Source organism: Ascaphus truei, chromosome 20 (assembly GCF_040206685.1).
Source record: "Ascaphus truei isolate aAscTru1 chromosome 20, aAscTru1.hap1, whole genome shotgun sequence".
Taxonomy (NCBI): Eukaryota; Metazoa; Chordata; class Amphibia; order Anura; family Ascaphidae; genus Ascaphus; species Ascaphus truei.
In genome coordinates, this window is record NC_134502.1 from 2,772,559 (window position 1) to 2,793,163 (window position 20,605).

The window sequence follows — 20,605 nt, forward strand, 5'->3', positions numbered from 1 at the left end:
TATATGGATAATAGTAATTTTGCCCATTACTGTACTGTATGGTTTGGGGGGCGGGGTGGCTGTATTTATTTGAATGTATTGCATTTTTTTATAGACAGGATTGATACCGCAGGCCAGCGGGGACCCCAGGACAACCACAGGGACCACCTGGTGTCCCCCGGCCACCCATGGGGACCACCCAAGGACACCCAGACATCCACGGGAACCACCCGAGGAACCCCAGACATCCGCGGGGACCACCCGCGGCAGGGTCTCCAGCAGATATCATGGGGCCTAGGACAAATGAAAGGAGAAGGCCCCACCTGAACGCATAGCGCACCTACCTCGGAAAAATATTTTTAAGCCCGCAACTTTTACTTAACTGTTTTTTTATTGTGATACAGAAAAAAAACATTACAATGCAACCTGTTTATTTTTATATTTTCAACAAAAGCGTTACTGCCTGCCTGGGTGGCTGGGTGGGTGGGTGGGTGTCAGTGACTGGGTGGGTGGATGACAGTGACTGGGGGGATGACTGGGTGGGTGACAGTGACTGGGTGGGTGAATGGGTGGGTTTGGTGGGTGAGTGACTGGGTGGGTGGGTGACTGAGTGGGTGACTGGGTGGGTGGGTTAGTGACTTGGTGGGTGAGTTAGTGACTGGGTGGGTGGGTTAGTGACTTTAGTGACTGGGTGGGTGGGTTTGTGACTGGGTGGGTGAGTGACTGGGTGGGTGAGTGACTGGGTGACTTGGGTGACTGACTGGGTGGGTGGGTAACTGGGTGGGTGACAGTCACTGAGTGACAGTGACTGAGTGACAGTGGCTGGGTGAGTGACTAGGTGGGTGGGTTAATGAGTGGGTGAGTTAGTGACTGAATTTAGTGACTGACATTTAGTGACTGGGTGGGTGATAGTGACTGGTTGTGTAACAGTGACTGGGTGACAGTGACTGGGTGGGTGACAGTGACTGGGTGGGGTGGGTGACTGGGTGGGTTGAGTGACTGGGTGGGGTGGGTGACTGGGTGGGTGAGTGACTGGATGGGGTGGGTGACTGGGTGGGTGAGTGACTGGATGGGGTGGGTGACTGGGTGGGTGAGTGACTGGATGGGGTGGGTGACTTACCTTGATTGCTTCCTGCTTCATTGCTGGCAGACGCTTCCCTCCTCCCACCCCCGATATCCCCGCAGCAGCTGCCCGGGGCGGGAGGTGGACTTTGTGGAGGGGGGCATGGGAGGTGGGCTCGGGGGGCGCACGGGAGGTGGGCATAGAGGGCGCACGGGCACACACACTACTACTCCCCCCCAAATACACACACACACTACTACCCCCTAAACACACACTATTACCCCCAAAAAACACACACAAACAAACTACCCTCCCCAAATACACACACTACCCTCCCCAAATACACACACTACCCTCCCCAAATACACACACACACACACACACACACTAATACCCCCCCCAAATTGACACATATACACTAATAGCAAAAGACAGGTAAACTTTCCGCGCTCAAGGCTGGGGTAGAACCTCGTATCTCCCGCTGTGAGGGGATCTCCGACGCTGCTGCAGTCCGGACCTTTGGCGTCAGTGAGCGGTACCAGCTTGTGCTGTTCTGGGTAAGTGCCCCCCCGCCCCCCCTCAGCTTGTGCTGTTCTGGGTAAGTGCCCCCCCGCCACCCCTCAGCTTGTGCTGTTCTGGGTAAGTGCCCTCCCGCCCCCCCTCAGATTGTGCTGTTCTGGGTAAGTGCCCCCCCGCCCCCCCTCAGCTTGTGCTGTTCTGGATAAGTGCCCCCCTCCCCCCCTCAGCTTGTGCTGTTCTGGGTAAGTGCCCGCCCTCCCCCCCTCAGCTTGTGCTGTTCTGGGTAAGTGCCCCCCCCGCCCCCCCTCAGCTTGTGCTGTTCTGGGTAAGTGCCCCCCCGCCCCCCCTCAGCTTGTGCTGTTCTGGATAAGTGCCCCCCTCAGCTTGTGCTGTTCTGGGTAAGTGCCCCCCCGCCCCCCCTCAGCTTGTGCTGTTCTGGATAAGTGCCCGCCCTCCCCCCCTCAGCTTGTGCTGTTCTGGGTAAGTGCCCCCCCGCCACCCCTCAGCTTGTGCTGTTCTGGGTAAGTGCCCCCCCGCCCCCCCTCAGCTTGTGCTGTTCTGGGTAAGTGCTCCCCCGCCCCCCCTCAGCTTGTGCTGTTCTGGGTAAGTGCCCGCCCTCCCCCCTCAGCTTGTGCTGTTCTGGGTAAGTGCCCCCCCACCACCCCTCAGCTTTTGCTGTTCTGGATAAGTGCCCCCCTTCCCCCCTCAGCTTGTGCTGTTCTGGGTAAGTGCCCCCCTGCCCCCCCTCAGATTGTGCTGTTCTGGGTAAGTGCCCGCCCTCCCCCCCTCAGCTTGTGCTGTTCTGGGTAAGTGCCCGCCCTCCCCCCCTCAGATTGTGCTGTTCTGGGTAAGTGCCCACCCTCCCCCCCTCAGATTGTGTTGTTCTGGGTAAGTGAAGCTTGTGCAGTTCTGGGTAAGTGCCCCCCCTCCCCCCCTCAGCTTCTGCTGTTCTGGGTAAGTGCCCGCCCACCCCCCCTCAGCTTGTGCTGTTCTGGGTAAGTGCCCCCCGTCCCCCTCAGCTTGTGCTGTTCTGGGTAAGTAAAGCTTGTGCTGTTCTGGGTAAGTGCCTGCCCTCCCCACTCAGTTTGTGCTGTTCTGGGTAAGTGCCCCCCGCCCCCCCTCAGCTTGTGCTGTTCTGGGTAAGTGCCCGCCCTCCACCCCTCAGCTTGTGCTGTTCTGGGTAAGTGCCCCCCTCCACTCCTCAGCTTGTGCTGTTCTGGGTAAGTGCCCCCCGCCCCCCCTCAGCTTGTACTGTTCTGGGTAAATGCCCTCCCTCCCCCCCCTCAGCTTGTGCTGTTCTGGGTAAGTGCCCGCCCTCCCCCCTCAGCTTGTGCTGTTCTGGGTAAGTGCCCCCTGCCCCCCCTCAGCTTGTGCTGTTCTGGGTAAGTGCCCGCCATCCCCCCCTCAGCTTGTGCTGTTCTGGGTAAGTGCCCGCCCTCCCCCCCTCAGCTTGTGCTGTTCTGGGTAAGTGCCCGCCCTCCCCCCTCAGCTTGTGCTGTTCTGGGTAAGTGCCCGAACTCCCCCCCTCAGCTTGTGCTGTTCTGGGTAAGTGCCCGCCCTCCCCCCTCAGCTTGTGCTGTTCTGGGTAAGTGCCCGCCCTCCCCCCTCAGCTTGTGCTGTTCTGGGTAAGTGCCCGCCCTCCCCCCCTCAGCTTGTGCTGTTCTGGGTAAGTGCCCGCCCTCCCCCCCTCAACTTGTGCTGTTCTGGGTAAGTGCCTTCCCTCCCCCCCTCAGCTTGTGCTGTTCTGGGTAAGTGCCCGCACTCCCCCCTCAGCTTGTGCTGTTCTGGGTAAGTGCCCCCTGCCCCCCCTCAGCTTGTGCTGTTCTGGGTAAGTGCCCGCCCTCCCCCCCTCAGCTTGTGCGGTTCTGGGTAAGTACCCCCCGCTCCCCCTCAGCTTGTGCTGTTCTGGGTAAGTGCCCCCCCGCCCCCCCTCAGCTTGTGCTGTTCTGGGTAAGTGCCCGCCCTCCCCCCCTCAGCTTGTGCTGTTCTGGGTAAGTGCCCCCCGCTCCCCCTCAGCTTGTGCTGTTCTGGGTAAGTGCCCCCCGCTCCCCCTCAGCTTGTGCCTGGTTGCAAGTCAAATTCAACTATTCTGTTGTACCATAGGGCTTACTGTTCGTGACCATAGGGTCTCTTTCTATGTGTGTCTTTTTTGGCACTGTTTTCCTGGCCTTTCAGTAGAGGTTCAGGTACCGCCTGCTTTGTGTGTGTTGCGGTTCCTTATGGACACAATTTTACATTTTTAATATTATGCTATAAACACTGTGTTTATTAAATGTGTATGTGTATACCTAGTAGATGCTGTGTGTTTGCTGGCACCTTTACATTCTTTTTAGCACTGTTTCGTTCTTGGTTCTTTGCACTTGCATATTAACACCTGTTTACCATTGCTATCCCAGTACAGCTTGGTATTTGGTTTTTAACCCCCCCGGCGCACTCTGTGTGCACTTTGTTCTCATGCACTAATTGCCCCTAAATACACACGCACACACCCCCCCCCAAATACACACACACTAATACGCCCAAAATACACACACACAGACTAATACCCTCCAAATACATACAAACACTACTACCCCCCAAATACATACACACACACATGCACACTACCCTCCCCAAATAAACACACACTACACTCCCCCCCAAATACGCACACTACTACTGCCCCCCAAATACACCCCCTGTCCTCAGATACAGAACCATACATACATACACACACCCTTACATTAGGCCTGCCTCTCTCCTCATTGTCCTGGGTTGCCACTTCCCAGAGCTGCCTCTCGCCCTCACTGGGCTGCTCTTGGCTACAGGGGGGGGGGGATGCATTATAAGGAACCCCAACCCTCTCTAATAGCGCGTCCGAGACCAGATTCATTGTAAGGAACCTTAACACTCTCTAATAGCGTTTCTGAGATCATATGCATTATAAGGAACCCCAACCCTCTCTAATAGCGCGTCTGTGATCAGATGCATTGTAAGGAACCTCAACCCTCTCTAATAGCGTTTCTGAAATCAGATGCATTGTAAGGAACCCCAACCCTCTCTAATAGCGCATCTGAGATCAGATGCATTGTAAGGAACCCCAACCCTCTCTAATAGTGCGTCTGAGATCAGATGCATTGTAAGGAACCCCAACCCTCTCTAATAGCGCGTCTGAGATCAGATGCATTGTAAGGAACCCCAACCCTCTCTAATAGCACGTCTGGGATCGGAACCTCAACCCTCTCTAATAGCGCGTCTGAGATCAGATGCATTGTAAATTTTCTATGTATGGTACAATTTTCAAATGACCTACAAATTGCAGGGAACCATTTAGGGATGCCCGGGGGAACCCAAGAGTTCCTATGAACCCTTATTGAAAAACACTGTGAAAGAGCGATGATAGATACAGTAGGATTGTTTTTATTTCTATCATATTACTGTGCCATTCTGACAGATTTTCTTTATTGATCTAGAGCCTGGTACCTCTAGGGCAGGCACAGTGCTGGGGATCCTGACACCTCTAGGACTGCCACAGGCGAAACAGAGCCTGGCTCCTCTGGGACTTGTGTAAACATGCCCAACTAATGACCAAATAACAACGTTCAGGCAATATATACTGTATATATTATATATATATAAAAGCATACCCCGCTTTAAGGACACTCACTTTAAGTACACTCGCGAGTAAGTACATGTCGCCCAATAGGCAAACGGCAGTTCACGCATGCGCCTGTCAGCACGTCCTGAACAGCAATACCGGCTCCCTACCTGTACCGAAGCTGTGCGCAAGCGGGGAGACTATAGAGCCTGTTACAAATGCCTTATTTACATCAGTTATGCACGTATATGACGATTGCAGTACAGTACATGCATCGATAAGTGGGGAAAAGTAGTGCTTCACTTTAAGTACATTTTCGCTTTACATACATGCTCCGGTCCCATTGCGTACGTTAATGCGGGTATGCCTGTAATATATATATATATATTTTTTAAGGAGTTTTATTAAGAGCAACAATTTCCAATGGAAATAAATACGATTCAGGTTTAAAAGCAAAGGACTCTGGGTAATGGGATAGCATCAATGTTTCATGGCTCAAAGATACAGGACCTGGCACCTCTAGGGCTTCACACTGATTCCCAAGTATGTCAACATATACAGTGTACATTTATGAAATACTGTAGAAACATGGTGGTATATAGGACCAGTTATAGATGTGGAGGTATATAGGGGACGGGGGGAGGGATTCTTCATCAGCGGGCAATAAACCCAATACCCGCTCTTCCTTCCTCTTTATCGTCTACGGCAAAACTGGATAAAAAAAAAATAGAAAACAAGTACAATTAATTGAACTGAATTCTGAAAAGGAAACATGAATTTGCCATAGTATACAAATAATAGTGTGTGTCACCTTAATGGTCATTTCATCTTTTTTTTTTAAATACCTGTATGTCAGTCACCCTTGAAATTAAACTAAGTGGCCCAGATAGATCAGTTATGCATGCAAGTTGACCAAATACATTTCAACCCCGCTATAACGTGATCCGTTACAACGCAGATCCGCTTATAACGTGGTGTACGCGTGGCTCCCAATTTTCGTATTGACGAACACTTTACAACACGATTATTGGTGCCTTAAATACTTTAGTATACAATGCATACAATTGTACATTATTTCTAACGCTCTCCGCTTATAGCGCAATGTGATTCTTTGGACCCTAAGCACAGCTTTAAGCTGTATGTACTAATTTTTGGGAGATAACACCTCCAGTTTCTCTTACCACTGCTTGGTGTATCTGATTTATTAATTATGTATTATTATTTATTAATAATTGATTAATATTTTTTTTTTATTAATTACAGTATTTACAGGAGGTTTTGTTTTTGTCCTTACGGTTGGAACGACCGATTTCAATAGTCTGAAATGCTGCAGTAGAGTGTTCACACAGCACCCTCTGCCGTTTATACTCTCTTACTCCACTTCATCGGGAAGCACAGAGCTGTTTCCCATGCAAACTTCATCCAGGCCGTCTTCATTGTAATAATTATGTCCATGATTAAAAATGGACCCAATTCATTTAGGTTTTTCATTGTGGGTTCACTTTTTTTTTTAGTAATAATAAAAACATTGAAATGAAAAACCCAATGAGATGGGAACACAGTATATGTATTAAACCATTTACCTCATGGTATAGTGTGGGAAGAGAATATTTAAGAAATGCAGAATAAAAATGCGAGGAACTGCACCATCGTGGGGTAACAAAGGGATCAAATAAGTGCCATGTGGTGTAGGTTAATTGGAAGTAAAAGGCTCACTGCGGTGTGTGAGAAACCAAGTGCATAAGGTCTGATGGTGGTATACTTTACATCCATAAAGGTACCAAGGATTTAGTAAGAATTACTATCCCCAATCTTCAAAGCTCACTAACAGAGTGTTAATAAGTCCTCTCTTTGCCACCCTCTCTCTCTCTCTCTCCAGCATAAACCCCTATATTTCAGGGTCGAGATGGTGCTAACGGCACCTTTAGGTAAGACAGGGGTACCTCTAATGCAAGTCACTGCTAACTTAACATGACATTGAGCCTATGTGCATGAGATAACTAATGCCCTTTGTTTTTACATATAATTGGCTAAGTGTAATGGTGTTAACCTCATAACGTCTGTTACTGATTTTGATAACATGACGTTCAGAGCATCGACAACTGAGCTTTGTGTATCTGGACCCCAGATGTTCATTCAGTACAAGGTCCTCAACAGCAGCCACCACGATGCGTAAGAAGTAAGGTGTGTAACTGTGCAAGAGTGAGCTTCAATACTGATAGAGGCATTCTGTACCGTTGAGTGAGTTATACTGGCTGTTTACTTACAAAAAAGCAAGTTATGCACATCAGCAAGCATAAAATCAGAACTACAATGACAAGAAGGGCGATTCCATATCCGGGGACTCCAGTGGGTACCTCTGCAGTAAGGATCACAAAAAGATTTTGAAAATGAGCAAATACATAACAGTTGGATACAGATGTAGCAAACGTAATTGCGCCTGTAAACGTGATGTGCTCACGCTAGCGCAATATTTAACACAGATTATTTTAGTCGCATGTGTTATCTCCTTAAGGCAAGCATTATCTTTGGTGTTGTTTGTCCTTAACATACACAGTAATGAGTGCAATAATGTCTGCTACATCGACAGACAGACTAAAAGACAGACAGACCAAAAGACAGACAGACCAAAAGACAGACAGACCAAAAGACAGACAGGCAGATAGACAGACAGACAGATAGACAGACAGATACACAGATAGATACACAGATAGATACACAGATAGATAGATAGATAGATAGATAGATAGACAGACAGACAGACAGACAGACAGACAGACAGACAGACAGACAGACAGACAGACAGACAGACAGACAGACAGACAGACAGACAGACAGACAGACAGACAGACAGACAGACAGACAGACAGACAGACAGACAGACAGACAGACAGACAGACAGATAGATAGATAGATAGATAGATAGATAGATAGATAGATAGATAGATAGATAGATAGATAGATAGATAGATAGATAGATAGACTGGTAGATGTATAAGGGATTTGCTACATAATCCCAAGTAATCTTGTTCTCTAATACTGTATATTTAATTCTGAACTCATAGTATAAGATATTTAAGATAGTGACTACATTATCAAGTCCAGACCTCAAATCCTAACAAACACAGGTGACGTTTGCAGCAGCGGATTTGAAACGCTCCGGGCACTTAGCGGTTGCAGCCGCCTCTTTCCTGCTGCCCTCTTCCTCCTTCTGAACCACAGCGTCACATAAAGTAGTGGACGTCACCAACGTGACGTTGCACGCCGTCGCGTTGCCACGGTGACGCTGCGGTTCAGAAGGAGAAGGTGGGTGGTAGGTAAGGAGGCGGCCCCAACAACTAAGTGAGCGCGGCAAAGTATATGCCGCCCCCAAATTTTTCTGCCCTAAACCCGGGCCTAGTGGGAAATTCGCCACTGGACGTTTGGGATTAGGGCAGAAAAAGTAAAGGGGCAGTAACAGGGATTTCTAGCGATGGCGAATAAAGGGGAATTGTAATGTGGAACAATAAAGGGGATTTCTAATAGGAGAAAGTAAAAGGGGATTTGAATTGTAGAATATTACAGGGGACAGTAAAGGACATTTATAATATTTTGGTACATACTTGCGGCTGTAGTTTTGGGTGCTGCTGTAGTTGTGGTCGTAGTTGTGGGCGTTGCTGTAGTTGTGGGCGCAGCTGTAGTTGTGGTTGTGGGCGCAGCTGTAGTAGTCGTAGTTGTGGGCGCAGCTGTAGTTGTGGTTGTGGGCGCAGCTGTAGTTGTGGTTGTGGGCGCAGCTGTAGTGGTCGTAGTTGTGGGGGCTGCTGTAGTGGTCGTAGTTGTGGGCACAGCTGTAGTTGTGGTTGTGGGCGCAGCTGTAGTGGTCGTAGTTGTGGGCGCAGCTGTAGTTGTGGTTGTGGGCGCAGCTGTAGTTGTCGTAGTTGTGGGCGCAGCTGTAGTTGTGGTTGTGGGCGCAGCTGTAGTTGTGGTTGTGGGCGCAGCTGTAGTTGTCGTAGTTGTGGGCGCAGCTGTAGTTGTGGTTGTGGGCGCAGCTGTAGTTGTCGTAGTTGTGGGCGCAGCTGTAGTTGTGGTTGTGGGCGCAGCTGTAGTAGTCGTAGTTGTGGGCGCAGCTGTAGTTGTGGTTGTGGGCGCAGCTGTAGTTGTGGTTGTGGGCGCAGCTGTAGTGGTCGTAGTTGTGGGCGCAGCTGTAGTTGTGGTTGTGGGCGCAGCTGTAGTTGTGGTTGTGGGCGCAGCTGTAGTTGTGGTTGTGGGCGCAGCAGTAGTGGTCGTAGTTGTGGGGGCTGCTGTAGTTGTGGGCACAATTGTGGTCGAATCTATAAGGATAAAACATGGAGACATGTAAAGAATTTGTACCAAATAACTTAGGTTGGGATTTGCTAAGTGAGCTGCCCTAGTGTCAGACCCTAATCCTACTTAAATTTAATGACCCTTAGTAAATCTCCCTATTAGATTTATAGGACCGTATTTACCAAGCAGTCATCTACCACAAGACACCACCCAGTGCTAGAAGACGATTTATAGCCCATTGACTGGAATGGTCCATATCGACGGTGTCTTCTTCCACCACCGGAAGGTCTCTTATGGCAGAAGACGCCTTAGCAAACCTGGCAGCTAATATATTGCCCCATGATTAAGCCCCCCTATCCCACTAACAGTAACATAATATGGGGTGTCTAATAATGAAATAATGTAACACCTGTTATTGTATAACGGTGTCTCTCTCTTCCCCCTCACTACAGTATTTCACCCCCCTCTCTCTTTTATTTAATTTCTTCTCTTTATCTCTTTTCTTGATTTACTCTCTCTCTCACTGTCTTTATTCTGTATATATGCTTCCTAACCTCTTTCTCTCTTTTCATCTCTCTCCCTACCTCTCTAACTCTCTCTCTCTTTCTCACTCTAACTCTCTCTTTCTATCTCTCTATTTTTATCTCTCTCTTTCTATCTCTCTCTTTCTATCTCTCTCTTTCTATCTCTCTCTTTCTATCTCTCTATTTTTATCTCTCTTTTTATCTATCTCACTCTAACTCTTGCATTCTATCGCTCTCACTCTAACTCTCGCATTCTATCTCTCTCACTCTAACTCTCGCTTTCTCTCTCTCTCTCTCACTCTAACTCTCTCTTTCTATCTCTCTCACTCTAACTCTCTCTAATTCTCTCTCTAACTCTCTCTCTAACTCTCTTTCTAACTCTCTCTCTAACTCTCTCTCTAACTCTCTCTCACTCTCTCTTTAATTCTCTCTCTAACTCTCTCTAACTCTCTCTCTTTCAATCTCTCTCTAACTCTCTCTCTATCAATCTCTCTCAATCTCTCTCAATCTCTTTCACTCTCTCTATCACTCTCTAAATCTCTGACTCTATGATTTATCTATGTTTCTCACCCGTACTCTCTTTTTTCACATCTCTCTATTATTTTTCTATATTTCTCCCCCTCTCTTGATCTCTTTCTCTCTACCCCCTTTTCTCTGTCTCTCTGTGTTTCTCTATCTACCCCTTATTCTTTGGGAGTAGAAAAACTTACTTTGACAGTTGACAAACACTGTAAGAAATAAAAAAGATAAGAGAAAGTTAGTATTTGCACGTTCCAATAGGTAATAATAATGGAATCAAATGGGACATTTCTATCATCCAATACACATTATAAAGGTTTTAGCTTTGGAGTTTATTTTGAAGGCCTGTGAATCCAAAGCTAAATTCAAAATGGCTGCCCTCAGGCTGCACAAACCACTATTGCTGTCTTCTTATATTTACACCGGCGTATTAGAGAATTCTTGTACTCAACTACTGTGTATTTAACCAGAATTAAAATAATCCTCTCTCCCAACCCAAACTCTTTCAGCCAACAAACTCCCTCTAGCTCAAGATGAATGCAAAATGGCCGCCACGTAGGCCATGGCTCCCCTTGTGAGTGGAAGAAAATATAAGGCGTGAGATAATTTAATGACCCGAAAATCCCTTGTCTTTATTACACATCAGCCTACAAATGGACCAAGACATCAAAATGTTACATTAAGAAAGGGGTTCAGTTTCCCAAATATATTCTACTACTCTCACGCTATAAAACTTAAGAGACATTAATTGACCCTATAGACTTCGATAGAGATCAATTATCCAATATATTCTTATAGGGTTTCACTATAAAATGTAGGACTGCCCACTTACTCACAGCATCGGCCCCTATAGAATTTGAAAGGATTAACCTCTTATGCATGGCAGTTAAACCCCCAAAATATAATAGGGTCACCCACTTACAAACATCTGTTGCCCACAAGACATCCAATCACCCTGTTCAATCAGACGCCTTATAGACTTTAATAGCATTGCCATATAAAAGTCACAACCCCCCTGTTACACACATCAGTTGTCCCGTTGAATGTAATAGGGTCTAACATTCAGAATCAGCCTCTAACATACCAGCTATACTCTTACATTTTAATATTATCGTTCTCTTAGACACACCAGTTGCCCCTATTGATTATAATACAGTAGGATCACCCTATAAAACTCAGGGTCACCCCCTTACACACATATTTCTCACGCTGTGCATACCACAAACAAGGCGGGACCCTGAATCATGAGGGTGCGTCTGGAGTGTAGGTTGGTCGAGGAAGCCGGGTCTCGTTGTCATTGTCCGAGTGCCGAGGTCAAGGTAGGAGAGAAGTGGATGGTCAGGAGTAGCCGAGATCAGGAGTATGGAGGTGCAAAGTCCAAAGAACAGGCCGGGTCAGTACACAAATAAGGTTCAGGAAGATAAGGCAAGACTGTGGTGGCAGAGTAGTGGTAAACAGCAACGTACTGCACCGACACACTTTATTCGAGCAAATACCCGGTATGTACCTGGCAGATACCTGGAATGCGCCGCTCCTCACCTCTGACAAGCCCCGTTGCATTTGCCTTCCCAGCCTGGGTTCATGCCTGGCTGATGGGCGGCTGATCTGTTAAATGAGGATGATTAGGATTTAATAGGCTGCAATGCTTCGCGTGTCTACCAGATGGCATAAATTCATGAATTGTAATGCAGTGTATATATATATACTGTGCAGTATTGCAGCCAGCGGGAATAAAATGCTTCAATCCCTGCCTGAAAAATAACTCAATGTACTCGGGCAGAAAACAGTCACAAACCTCAATACACCCGGGTATACCCGAATTCGTGGGACTAGCCAAGCTCGAATAAAGTGTGTCGCCAGTGTAACAAGAACTATGCTCAGCGGATGTGCCAGTGGCACAGCTGAGCATATAAGGAAATGCGTCCTCAGCGGGAGCAGGGATAGGTAGAGATGCAGGAGACAGGTGTAGGCTATGGGAAGATGATCATACCAGTTGACAGAGAGCTTGTGTACATTGCGCATGCGTCACATGCGTGTGCTGCTGGCGCGTGAGCCCAAACTGGAGGCAGGGCCTTCCGCCAGTGTCCCTGGCAGGCATCCGGGTGTGCGCCCGCGTCTAGCTCTGCGGAGAGGAAGCGCGGGACCCAAGGATGTGCCGTCAGGAGCAGGGAGCGCGGAAGACGGAGGAGGTAAGGCGACAGCGAGCCGAGGGTGGCGTGACTCCTGGTTCCTTACACTAATCTGTCCCCATAGATTTAATAGGATAACCCCTAACACACCTCATCTGTCCCCATAGACTTAATAGGATCACTCCTTACACAACTCATCTTTCCCATACACTTCATAGGAAAAACCCTTACACTCCTCTTATCTCTCCATAGACTTACTGTAATAGGATAACCCCTTAGACACCTCATCTTCCCCATAGACTTAATAACACCTCACTGTCAACTTTAAACTTCAGAGGATTTATCCTTTTAAAAGTTAAAATCACTTTTTACATAGATCAAAATCCCCACAGACTTTGTAGTAAGGATCACCCTTTAACACACATCCGTTCCCACCAAACAATTGAATAAGCTCACCACCTTACATACATCAATTGCTCCTACGAACTTTGATAGAATGAACCTATTCAATGTCAAGTCCATCCTTTTGCCCACTAGACTTTCATAGCATTCATCTTTAAAAAGTCAGAACAATCCCATGAAGAGTAAGTGGAAGCCTCACCCATATGGAAACCCTAAATCCACTGGCTGTACAAATCTACATTTTAGTCTCTAATAGCAAGACCCCAAGAGGCTCCCAAACTCACCTTTTGAGTGTAAGGAGAGGAACATCAGGAGCACCAGCCCTCGAGACACAATTTTACCAACCATCTTGATCCTTCAACTGATTTTAAGCCACAATACTTGACATTGAGTTGGAATAAGGAGAGTGGAAAATGTAGGGTTCTTATACTCGATGATAGGAGGAGGATCCCATTAACCAAACACACAGTACGTTTTTGTTCACCTCCGCCACCCATTTTTTCAAATGTTTAGATGTTTATTCATTCCGTCCACTCCTGTGCTATAAATAATTTGTAATTATGAATTATTGGCAGGGACATCACGGGGACGATGATAATCCTATAAACAATGCCCTGTATTTCACGTGGGTTTCTGTGTACAAGAGGAATGGGATAGCTTATATATATATATATATATATATATATATATATAAATATATATATATATATATATATTTATATATATCATATATAATATATATTACAATATATGCAAAAATAGTTTGAGGTAAGTGCACTCAGAAATGAAACTCCTAAGTAAATAGCAGAATGCTTAATTTATGGGAGGGTTTAGGTTCATTTTACCAGACCAAAAATATACAAACAGGTGCAAGATCTCTCTCTCTCTCTCTCTCTCTCTCTCTCTCTCTCTCTCTCTCTCTCTCTCTCTCTCTCTCTCTCTCTCTCTCTCAAACTCTAACTCTCTCTTTCTATCTCCCTCACTCTAACTCTCTCTTTCTATCTCTCTCACTCTAAATCTCGCTCTAACTCTCTCTCTCTAACTCTCTCTCTCTAACTCTCTCTCTCTAACTCTCTCTCTCTAACTCTCTTTCTCTAACTCTTTCTCTTACTCTCTCTTTAATTCTCTCTCTAACTCTCTCTCTTTCAATCTCTCTCAATCTCTTTCACTCTTTCTCTCATTCTCTCTCACTCTCTCTATCACTCTCTCCATCTCTGTCTCTATTATTTATCTATGTTTCTCACCCGTACTCTCTTTTCACATCTCTCTAGTATTTTTCTATATTTCTCACCCTTTTTTGATCTCTTTCTATCTATCTATCTATCTATCTATCTATCTATCTATCTATCTATCTATCTATCTATCTATCTATCTATCTATCTATCTATCTATCTATCTATCTATCTATCTATCTATCTATCTATCTATCTATCTATCTATCTATCCACACAAACACATATTATATATATTACGTATACACACATTACACATAAACACACACATATTTATATCTATATGCATATAGATAGATATAATTACACTGCATGATGTAATCCAAAAAGAATTGTATTGAAATAAAAAGGGCACTGCAAAAAAAAATATTTTTGGATTACATCAATCATTGTGCTGTCTCTCATTACAGGACGCCCATCTGGTAATTATATCTACCTTATGCATATGGGATAAGCATCTGTTTCTGCCTGCATACTTGTGTGCCAACTGCTCCTCTCTGTATTATATATTCTATATATATAGCACATTCACACTTTTTAGACAGGCCTGCCCTTCAACCATTATCCCCCAGCATACAGTGTTCCCACTGCAGCAAGGGATTCTGGGAAATGACATGCAAATGAGCACACAATGTGTCACCTTTTGCTTGGACTATCCATTCACATGGAGCCCATTTAAGCTAATGCATCGCTGTTCATACAGCTTTTTAACACAGCATGGGACTAGCAAAGCAAGTCAAACCACTCACAGACATGTTTCAACCTTGATGGGTATATATATATATGTATATATATACAGCTGTAGCGGCCAATATTGGTCCTCTCGGCGCGATGTATCGGGCGGGATACCCAATTCATGCCGCGCACGGTTTCCTTCGACAGGTCAGCGTTAGAGACAAGTTTTATTCTGGTTTGTATCGGTTTCAGAAAATTGGATTTTATCGTTGTCTGCAATACCGTCGGAAACTCAAGCGGGCGATCGCGAGTTGGCGCTGAGCATTCCAAGCATTTTTATTTTTTTGCCATACAGTACTTCAAGTGTGTGTAATTGTAATTTGAATTTAAAGATTAGCGTTACGAGCTCATACTGTATGTAACGGGTATTCCCCCACCCAATCGCAAATAGGGTCTCCTAGGGGAAATGCTACTCTGGTTACAAGGCATAATAGTGTGGTGCACCTGCTGGCTTACAGGACTCCTGAGTCTCCCGCTTAATGGTATTATGGGGAAGGTCAGGACAGGCTTCTGGGGACATACCCAGTACGTACTCACGATGACAGTGCCTCCATCTATTGCAGGCCCCAGGATATGGGGTGGAATCTCTGGAATAGAACGTCACACTCAGGGATGAGAGATTCCAGTCTCACAACCGCTTCTTTATAATCAGGAACACTTTATTTCCTCTGCAGCACACTGTACAGAATACACAGAAACAGCAGTACTTCGCAGGAGTTCTCCTTCAGGATAACCCTGGCCTTTCACTCCCAGTCAGGGCCATGGAAGCAGGCCTAGCTCTTCCACTACCCCCTATCAGAGTAGTGGGAGCAGTCTACCAGCCTCTCCCAGGGGGAGGGCCTCAAGTCTGACAGGTCCCTTACAGCTCGGTTAGGTAAGACACAGCTCCTCTCAGGGTAGGAGCAACTACTGAAAACAGGACACGCAGCTCATTTAGTACAGATCCAGTAGCCACACGCCTGTGCCCTTGACTGACACAAGGCCTGAGCACTACCTTCTCTGACCAACTGAACTACAGTAAGTAGGGAAAACCCATCTCAACTCCTGGCAAACCTGCCCTTACCAGGGATTATTGCACAGAAGGAGGACAGAATAATAGCCCAAACCAACCAGGGCTTTACTCTCCCTCTGGTGGAATCCAATGGTCCTCACTTGGACATAAATTTGCGGGTCCATCCTGCAGGTGAACAACCTGTACAAAACAAAATAACATGACATATTATTCACCATAATACAGTGTTATTACATTTGCAGATTTTACACCCTCCTTAGATGGTGACACAAAAGAACTAAGATTACTCCCAACGTGGACAATCCGCTACTAACAGTAAGGTCAGGTTCCTTTACTACTCTACCCTCAGGATAACCCTCAGGATATGTATTCACTTGTACTAGCTATACCCTTTTAGGGTGGCCTGCGCACAGCATGGTCCACTGGGTTTAGAGCAGAAATACCATAACGCTCTGGGTGGCATACTGGACACCTACAATCATCCCATAATTTAGACATGGGTGCTAATGGTCGGAGAGGATCATGCCCATACACTTTCTTAAGGCATCTCCTGGAGATGTAAGGCTCCCTTTCTTCATTATACCAATTCTCATCTGATACTTCAGGATCCCAGTCCTCAAGGGAGCTGTTAGTATCCCAATTTTTCTCGTCTGATCTTTCCTCATCATCAGAACTATATTCCCTGTCCTCATCAGTGGAACCCATTTCAAACTCAATCCCCCCCTCTACTGAGTGGTGAAAAAAAAGTAATGACTTTTGGTGATTTCTGACAACTCTGTCAGACACTGGAGGCACATAGGGTTTTACCCGAGCAACGGGCACAATATGAACAACATCACCCAAAACCCCAGAGTCCTGAACCAAACCCACCCAGTCCCGGTAATCAGTGAATGGCTTGGGGACCCCCTGTTCACCCAGTGACCCATGGTGACTGTATCTGGAATCCGGACCAGATGGGACAGGGGCAGGGGCAATGGCAGGGGTATTGGGGCCAGAGACTGGGGAGTAGGAAGCAACAGTGTCCGGGGCAAAGTCCTTGGCTTCAGCTAGGCCACGGCCTACCGTAGGGGACATTGGCTGCTTGGACGCAGCCCCGACAGGCCAGCGTTTCCCTCGGTCTACCACCGTGTAAATGTAGTGGTCCATATCTTGCCTGGAGAGGGCGCTACTCACCAGAGCGGTCGCAGCACAGTCCCAGTCCGCTCCGGAGGTCGCCTTGTAAGTGACGTCAGCCTCTCGCGAGGTCGCGTCATCTTGTGTCAGGTTTCACACAGGAAATACGCCATCCGCAGGACGGGGTACCGGGAGCTCGACGCTGTCCTTCATGTGGAAGTAGGCGCTGAGATGGGCCTCCTCTCCGGACTCCTCCGCCGCAGCCTTGGTTGGGGCCTCTTCTAAGGCCTCCTCCATCGGAGCCCGCTCCACATCACAGGTAAGTGGCTCACTTCTTGCAGCACGGCGTAGGGGTCCGCCGGTAGGTGCATCATCCCCGCTGAACTGCTATCACGCTCGTCGTCCGACGAGGCAGGTAGGGACATCTCCGCAGGGGAATGACATTGGGGCCCCTCGCAGTCACTGACGGCAATCGGCATGAAGCGGTCCCGCTTCTGCGCCACCAGCGATAGCGATCCCCATCTTCCCTGGGCAGTCACTGTCTCTTCCTTGGGTTCCACCATCGTGAGTTCCGCTTCTGGAACCGGAGTGCACAGACTCCCTGGAACGTTTGTTGGGGTGCACGGGCCCTCCGCATGGGTAGCATCGACATGGCCCACATCGCATAGCATAACCGCTGGGTTATCAGGCTTTGCTGACACCAGAGGACCGACTCTGGCTTCGTCAGGTTCGATCACCTCACCCGGTAGCATTTGGGTTGCGGTCTCTGGAACCGGCTCGGGCCTTGTCTCAGTCGCCGGGGCTTGGTATACCCCAATGGTAGGCATTAGCGGGCTAGACACAAGGTGGCTTGCCCCATTAGCAAAGAGAATAGCCCCCCAAACAAGGTCTTGTCCCAGGCATACACAGTCAGGACCCAAACACCGCAAGCTGGTGATCCCATCAGTGAGTACATCCAGGAAACTTTCTGGCAGCGAGTAATAGGAAGTTTAAAAGGAAGGAAGACTATTGAATCACTCATCTCTTCTCTTTCCTCAGGTAAAAACATATTCCAATTGTCTGTCTATCCTGATATCCTCCCCTGCTGTGTATTTAGTTCTATCTAGGTAAAAACATATTCCAATTGTCTGTCTATCCTGATATCCTCCCCTGCTGTGTATTTAGTTCTATCTAGGTAAAAACATATTCCAATTGTCTGTCTATCCTGATATCCTCCCCTGCTGTGTATTTAGTTCTATCTAGGTAAAAACATATTCCAATTGTCTGTCTATCCTGATATCCTCCCCTGCTGTGTATTTAGTTCTATCTAGGTAAAAACATATTCCAATTGTCTGTCTGTAAATCATCCCCCTAGTATCTTAATTTAATTCAGCTTTCACACTTGTGCAGGGCAAGGCAAGGCAACACCCACCTTAGAAAAACCATTTGCTTTAACTACCCTCACACGTGCTAATTAAGTTTGTTGTGCCAACCAGATGACTTTCTAAAAGTATATAAGTAAACTCCTAACAGCCATTGCTGCTAGCAGCCATGCTTGTAAGCAGATATGCTTTTAAGTACAAATGTTTCAAGTAGAATATGAAGTTTAAAAAGGAAGTTCAAAAAGAAGTGGAAAAGTGGACATCACCTACTGCTTCTGATTCCTGCTTATGATCTACGTTGGAAAAGAGGATATCATCTATCTAAGACTGCACATCTCAACACTTAACTATTGCTGTGATGCTGCCTTTATTTTTTATATTTGCTGCAACCTCACTTATTTTCAATTTATGCACTTCCTTCCACCAGTCTCCTTATGTCTCTAACTGTATTCATATATCTCCATCTCTCCTTTCTGCCCCACTTCTCAGTTCACATGAACTCCTTTCTTACCTGCGTCCTCTGTCACCACACAACTATACACCCTGCACTAAAACACACCCCTATAAATCATCCTCACACATCCTCTTTCTATCCATGCTTCTCCTCCTTGCTTCTGGGGATATCTCTCCCAATCCTGGTCCCTGCCTTATTTTTACTTGCTCTCGTCCTCGCCTCCCACATACAACTTCTACTCCTTCTGGTGTTAACCCCTACAACCTCATACCCATCCCCTGCCACCCTCCCTCCTCTCTCCCTTTCTCCTGTGCCCTTTGGAATGCTCGATCCCTCTCCAACAAGTTCCTCTCTGTGCATGACTTCTTTCTCTCTCACTCCCTGCTTCTCTTTGCTATAACTGAGACCTGGCTCACTCAGTCTGACTGCTCTGGAAGCTGCCCACTCTTATGGTGGCCTTTCCTTCTCCCACACTCCGCGCCCTGATGGCAGGGGTGGAGGTGTGGGACTCCTGCTCTCCTCTCTCTGCCGTTACTGAACTCTTCCTATTCCCCCCTCTCTTGCCTTTCCCTCCTTTGAGGTTCACACTGTCCAGATCTTCTCTCCTCTCCCTGTTCATGTGGCGGTCATCTATCGCCCACCTACCTCTACTCACCCCCCTTCTGCCTTTCTCTCTCACTTTGAATCCTGGCTCTCTTTCTTCCTCTCCTCAGACTCCCCTGTTCTTCTTCTTGGGGACTTCAATTGCCACATTGATGACCCCTCTCTCCCTTGGGCTTCCCGCTTTCTTTCTCTAACCTCTTCTTTTGGCCTTCAACAGTGGACTGCAGCCAGCACCCACAAGGATGGCCACTACTTAGACCTGGTTTTCACTTAAAACTTCTCTCTCTCTGATTTCTCCATTTCCCCTTTTCCGCTCTCTGACCATCACCTCATCTCATTCTCTCTATCTCGCTTCTCCCCTTCTCCACCTCCATCTACCCCCCGGTTCTGCAGAAACCTGCGCTCTATTCACTTACCTGACTTTGAGTCCATGTTACACTCCTCCCTCTCCTCTCTAAGCTCTGCTACAGACCCTGACAAACTGGTCAGGAACTACAACTCTGCCTTGTCCTCCTCTCTTGATCTACATGCCCCGCTTTCTCTCTGCCGCACTCGCCCTTTTAACCCTAGACCCTGGTTAAATTCCCATACGCGCATGCTGCGTTCTTCCACTCGTTCCTCTGAACGCCTCTGGAGGAAATCTCATACTCTCGCAGACTTCCTTCACTACAAATTTATGCTATCCTGTTTCAACTCTGCCCTCTCGCAAGCTAAACAAGCCTACTTTTCTTCACTAATCAACATGCACAAGTCTAACCCACGCCGACTGTTCTCTGTCTTTGATACTCTACTCAAACCACCCTCAGCTGCCTCTCCTTCCTCCATCTCCGCTCAGGACTTTGCTGACTATTTTAAGGAAAAGGTGGGATCCATACGTCAGAACATCCCCTCTTTTTCTTCCTCCCATCCTACACCTCTTCCTAACTCTCCTCCTGCCTTCCTTGACTCTTTTTCCACTGTCTCAGAGGAGGATGTGTCACTGTTGATCGCCTCTTCTCCCTCTACCACTTGCCCTCTTGACCCCATTCCCTCCCATCTCCTAAAACGTCTTGCTCCTACTATAATCCCTACGCTCACGCACATTTTTAACTCCTCCCTC

At 47.2% G+C, this 20,605-nt stretch overlaps 1 protein-coding gene across 1 annotated transcript; it reads right to left on the reverse strand.

Moving 5' to 3' along the window:
* Window positions 1–4,937: 4,937 nt before the first annotated feature.
* On the reverse strand, window positions 4,938–17,840 carry LOC142471448 (uncharacterized). The gene is made up of 6 exons (XM_075578250.1): window positions 17,421–17,840; window positions 16,085–16,155; window positions 10,657–10,674; window positions 8,741–9,448; window positions 7,406–7,497; window positions 4,938–5,849 (listed from the first exon to the last, which is right to left on the reverse strand). The coding sequence occupies exons 1-6, from the start codon at window positions 17,838–17,840 to the stop codon at window positions 5,839–5,841; spliced, it is 1,320 nt and encodes a 439-aa protein (XP_075434365.1). The 3' UTR covers window positions 4,938–5,838.
* Window positions 17,841–20,605: the final 2,765 nt, after the last annotated feature.

Bases quoted from the DNA above. Each gene is read 5' to 3' on its own strand.
- LOC142471448 (XM_075578250.1), bottom strand. From the start codon at position 17,840: ATGCTACCGGGTGAGGTGATCGAACCTGACGAAGCCAGAGTCGGTCCT. The intron at 16,156-17,420 runs GTGAGCCACTTA...TGTTTTGTACAG, and splicing joins CCTACGCCGTGCTGCAAGAA to GTTGTTCACCTGCAGGATGG. The intron at 7,498-8,740 runs GTATGTACCAAA...TCCTTACTGCAG, and splicing joins ACCCAAAACTACAGCCGCAA to AGGTACCCACTGGAGTCCCC.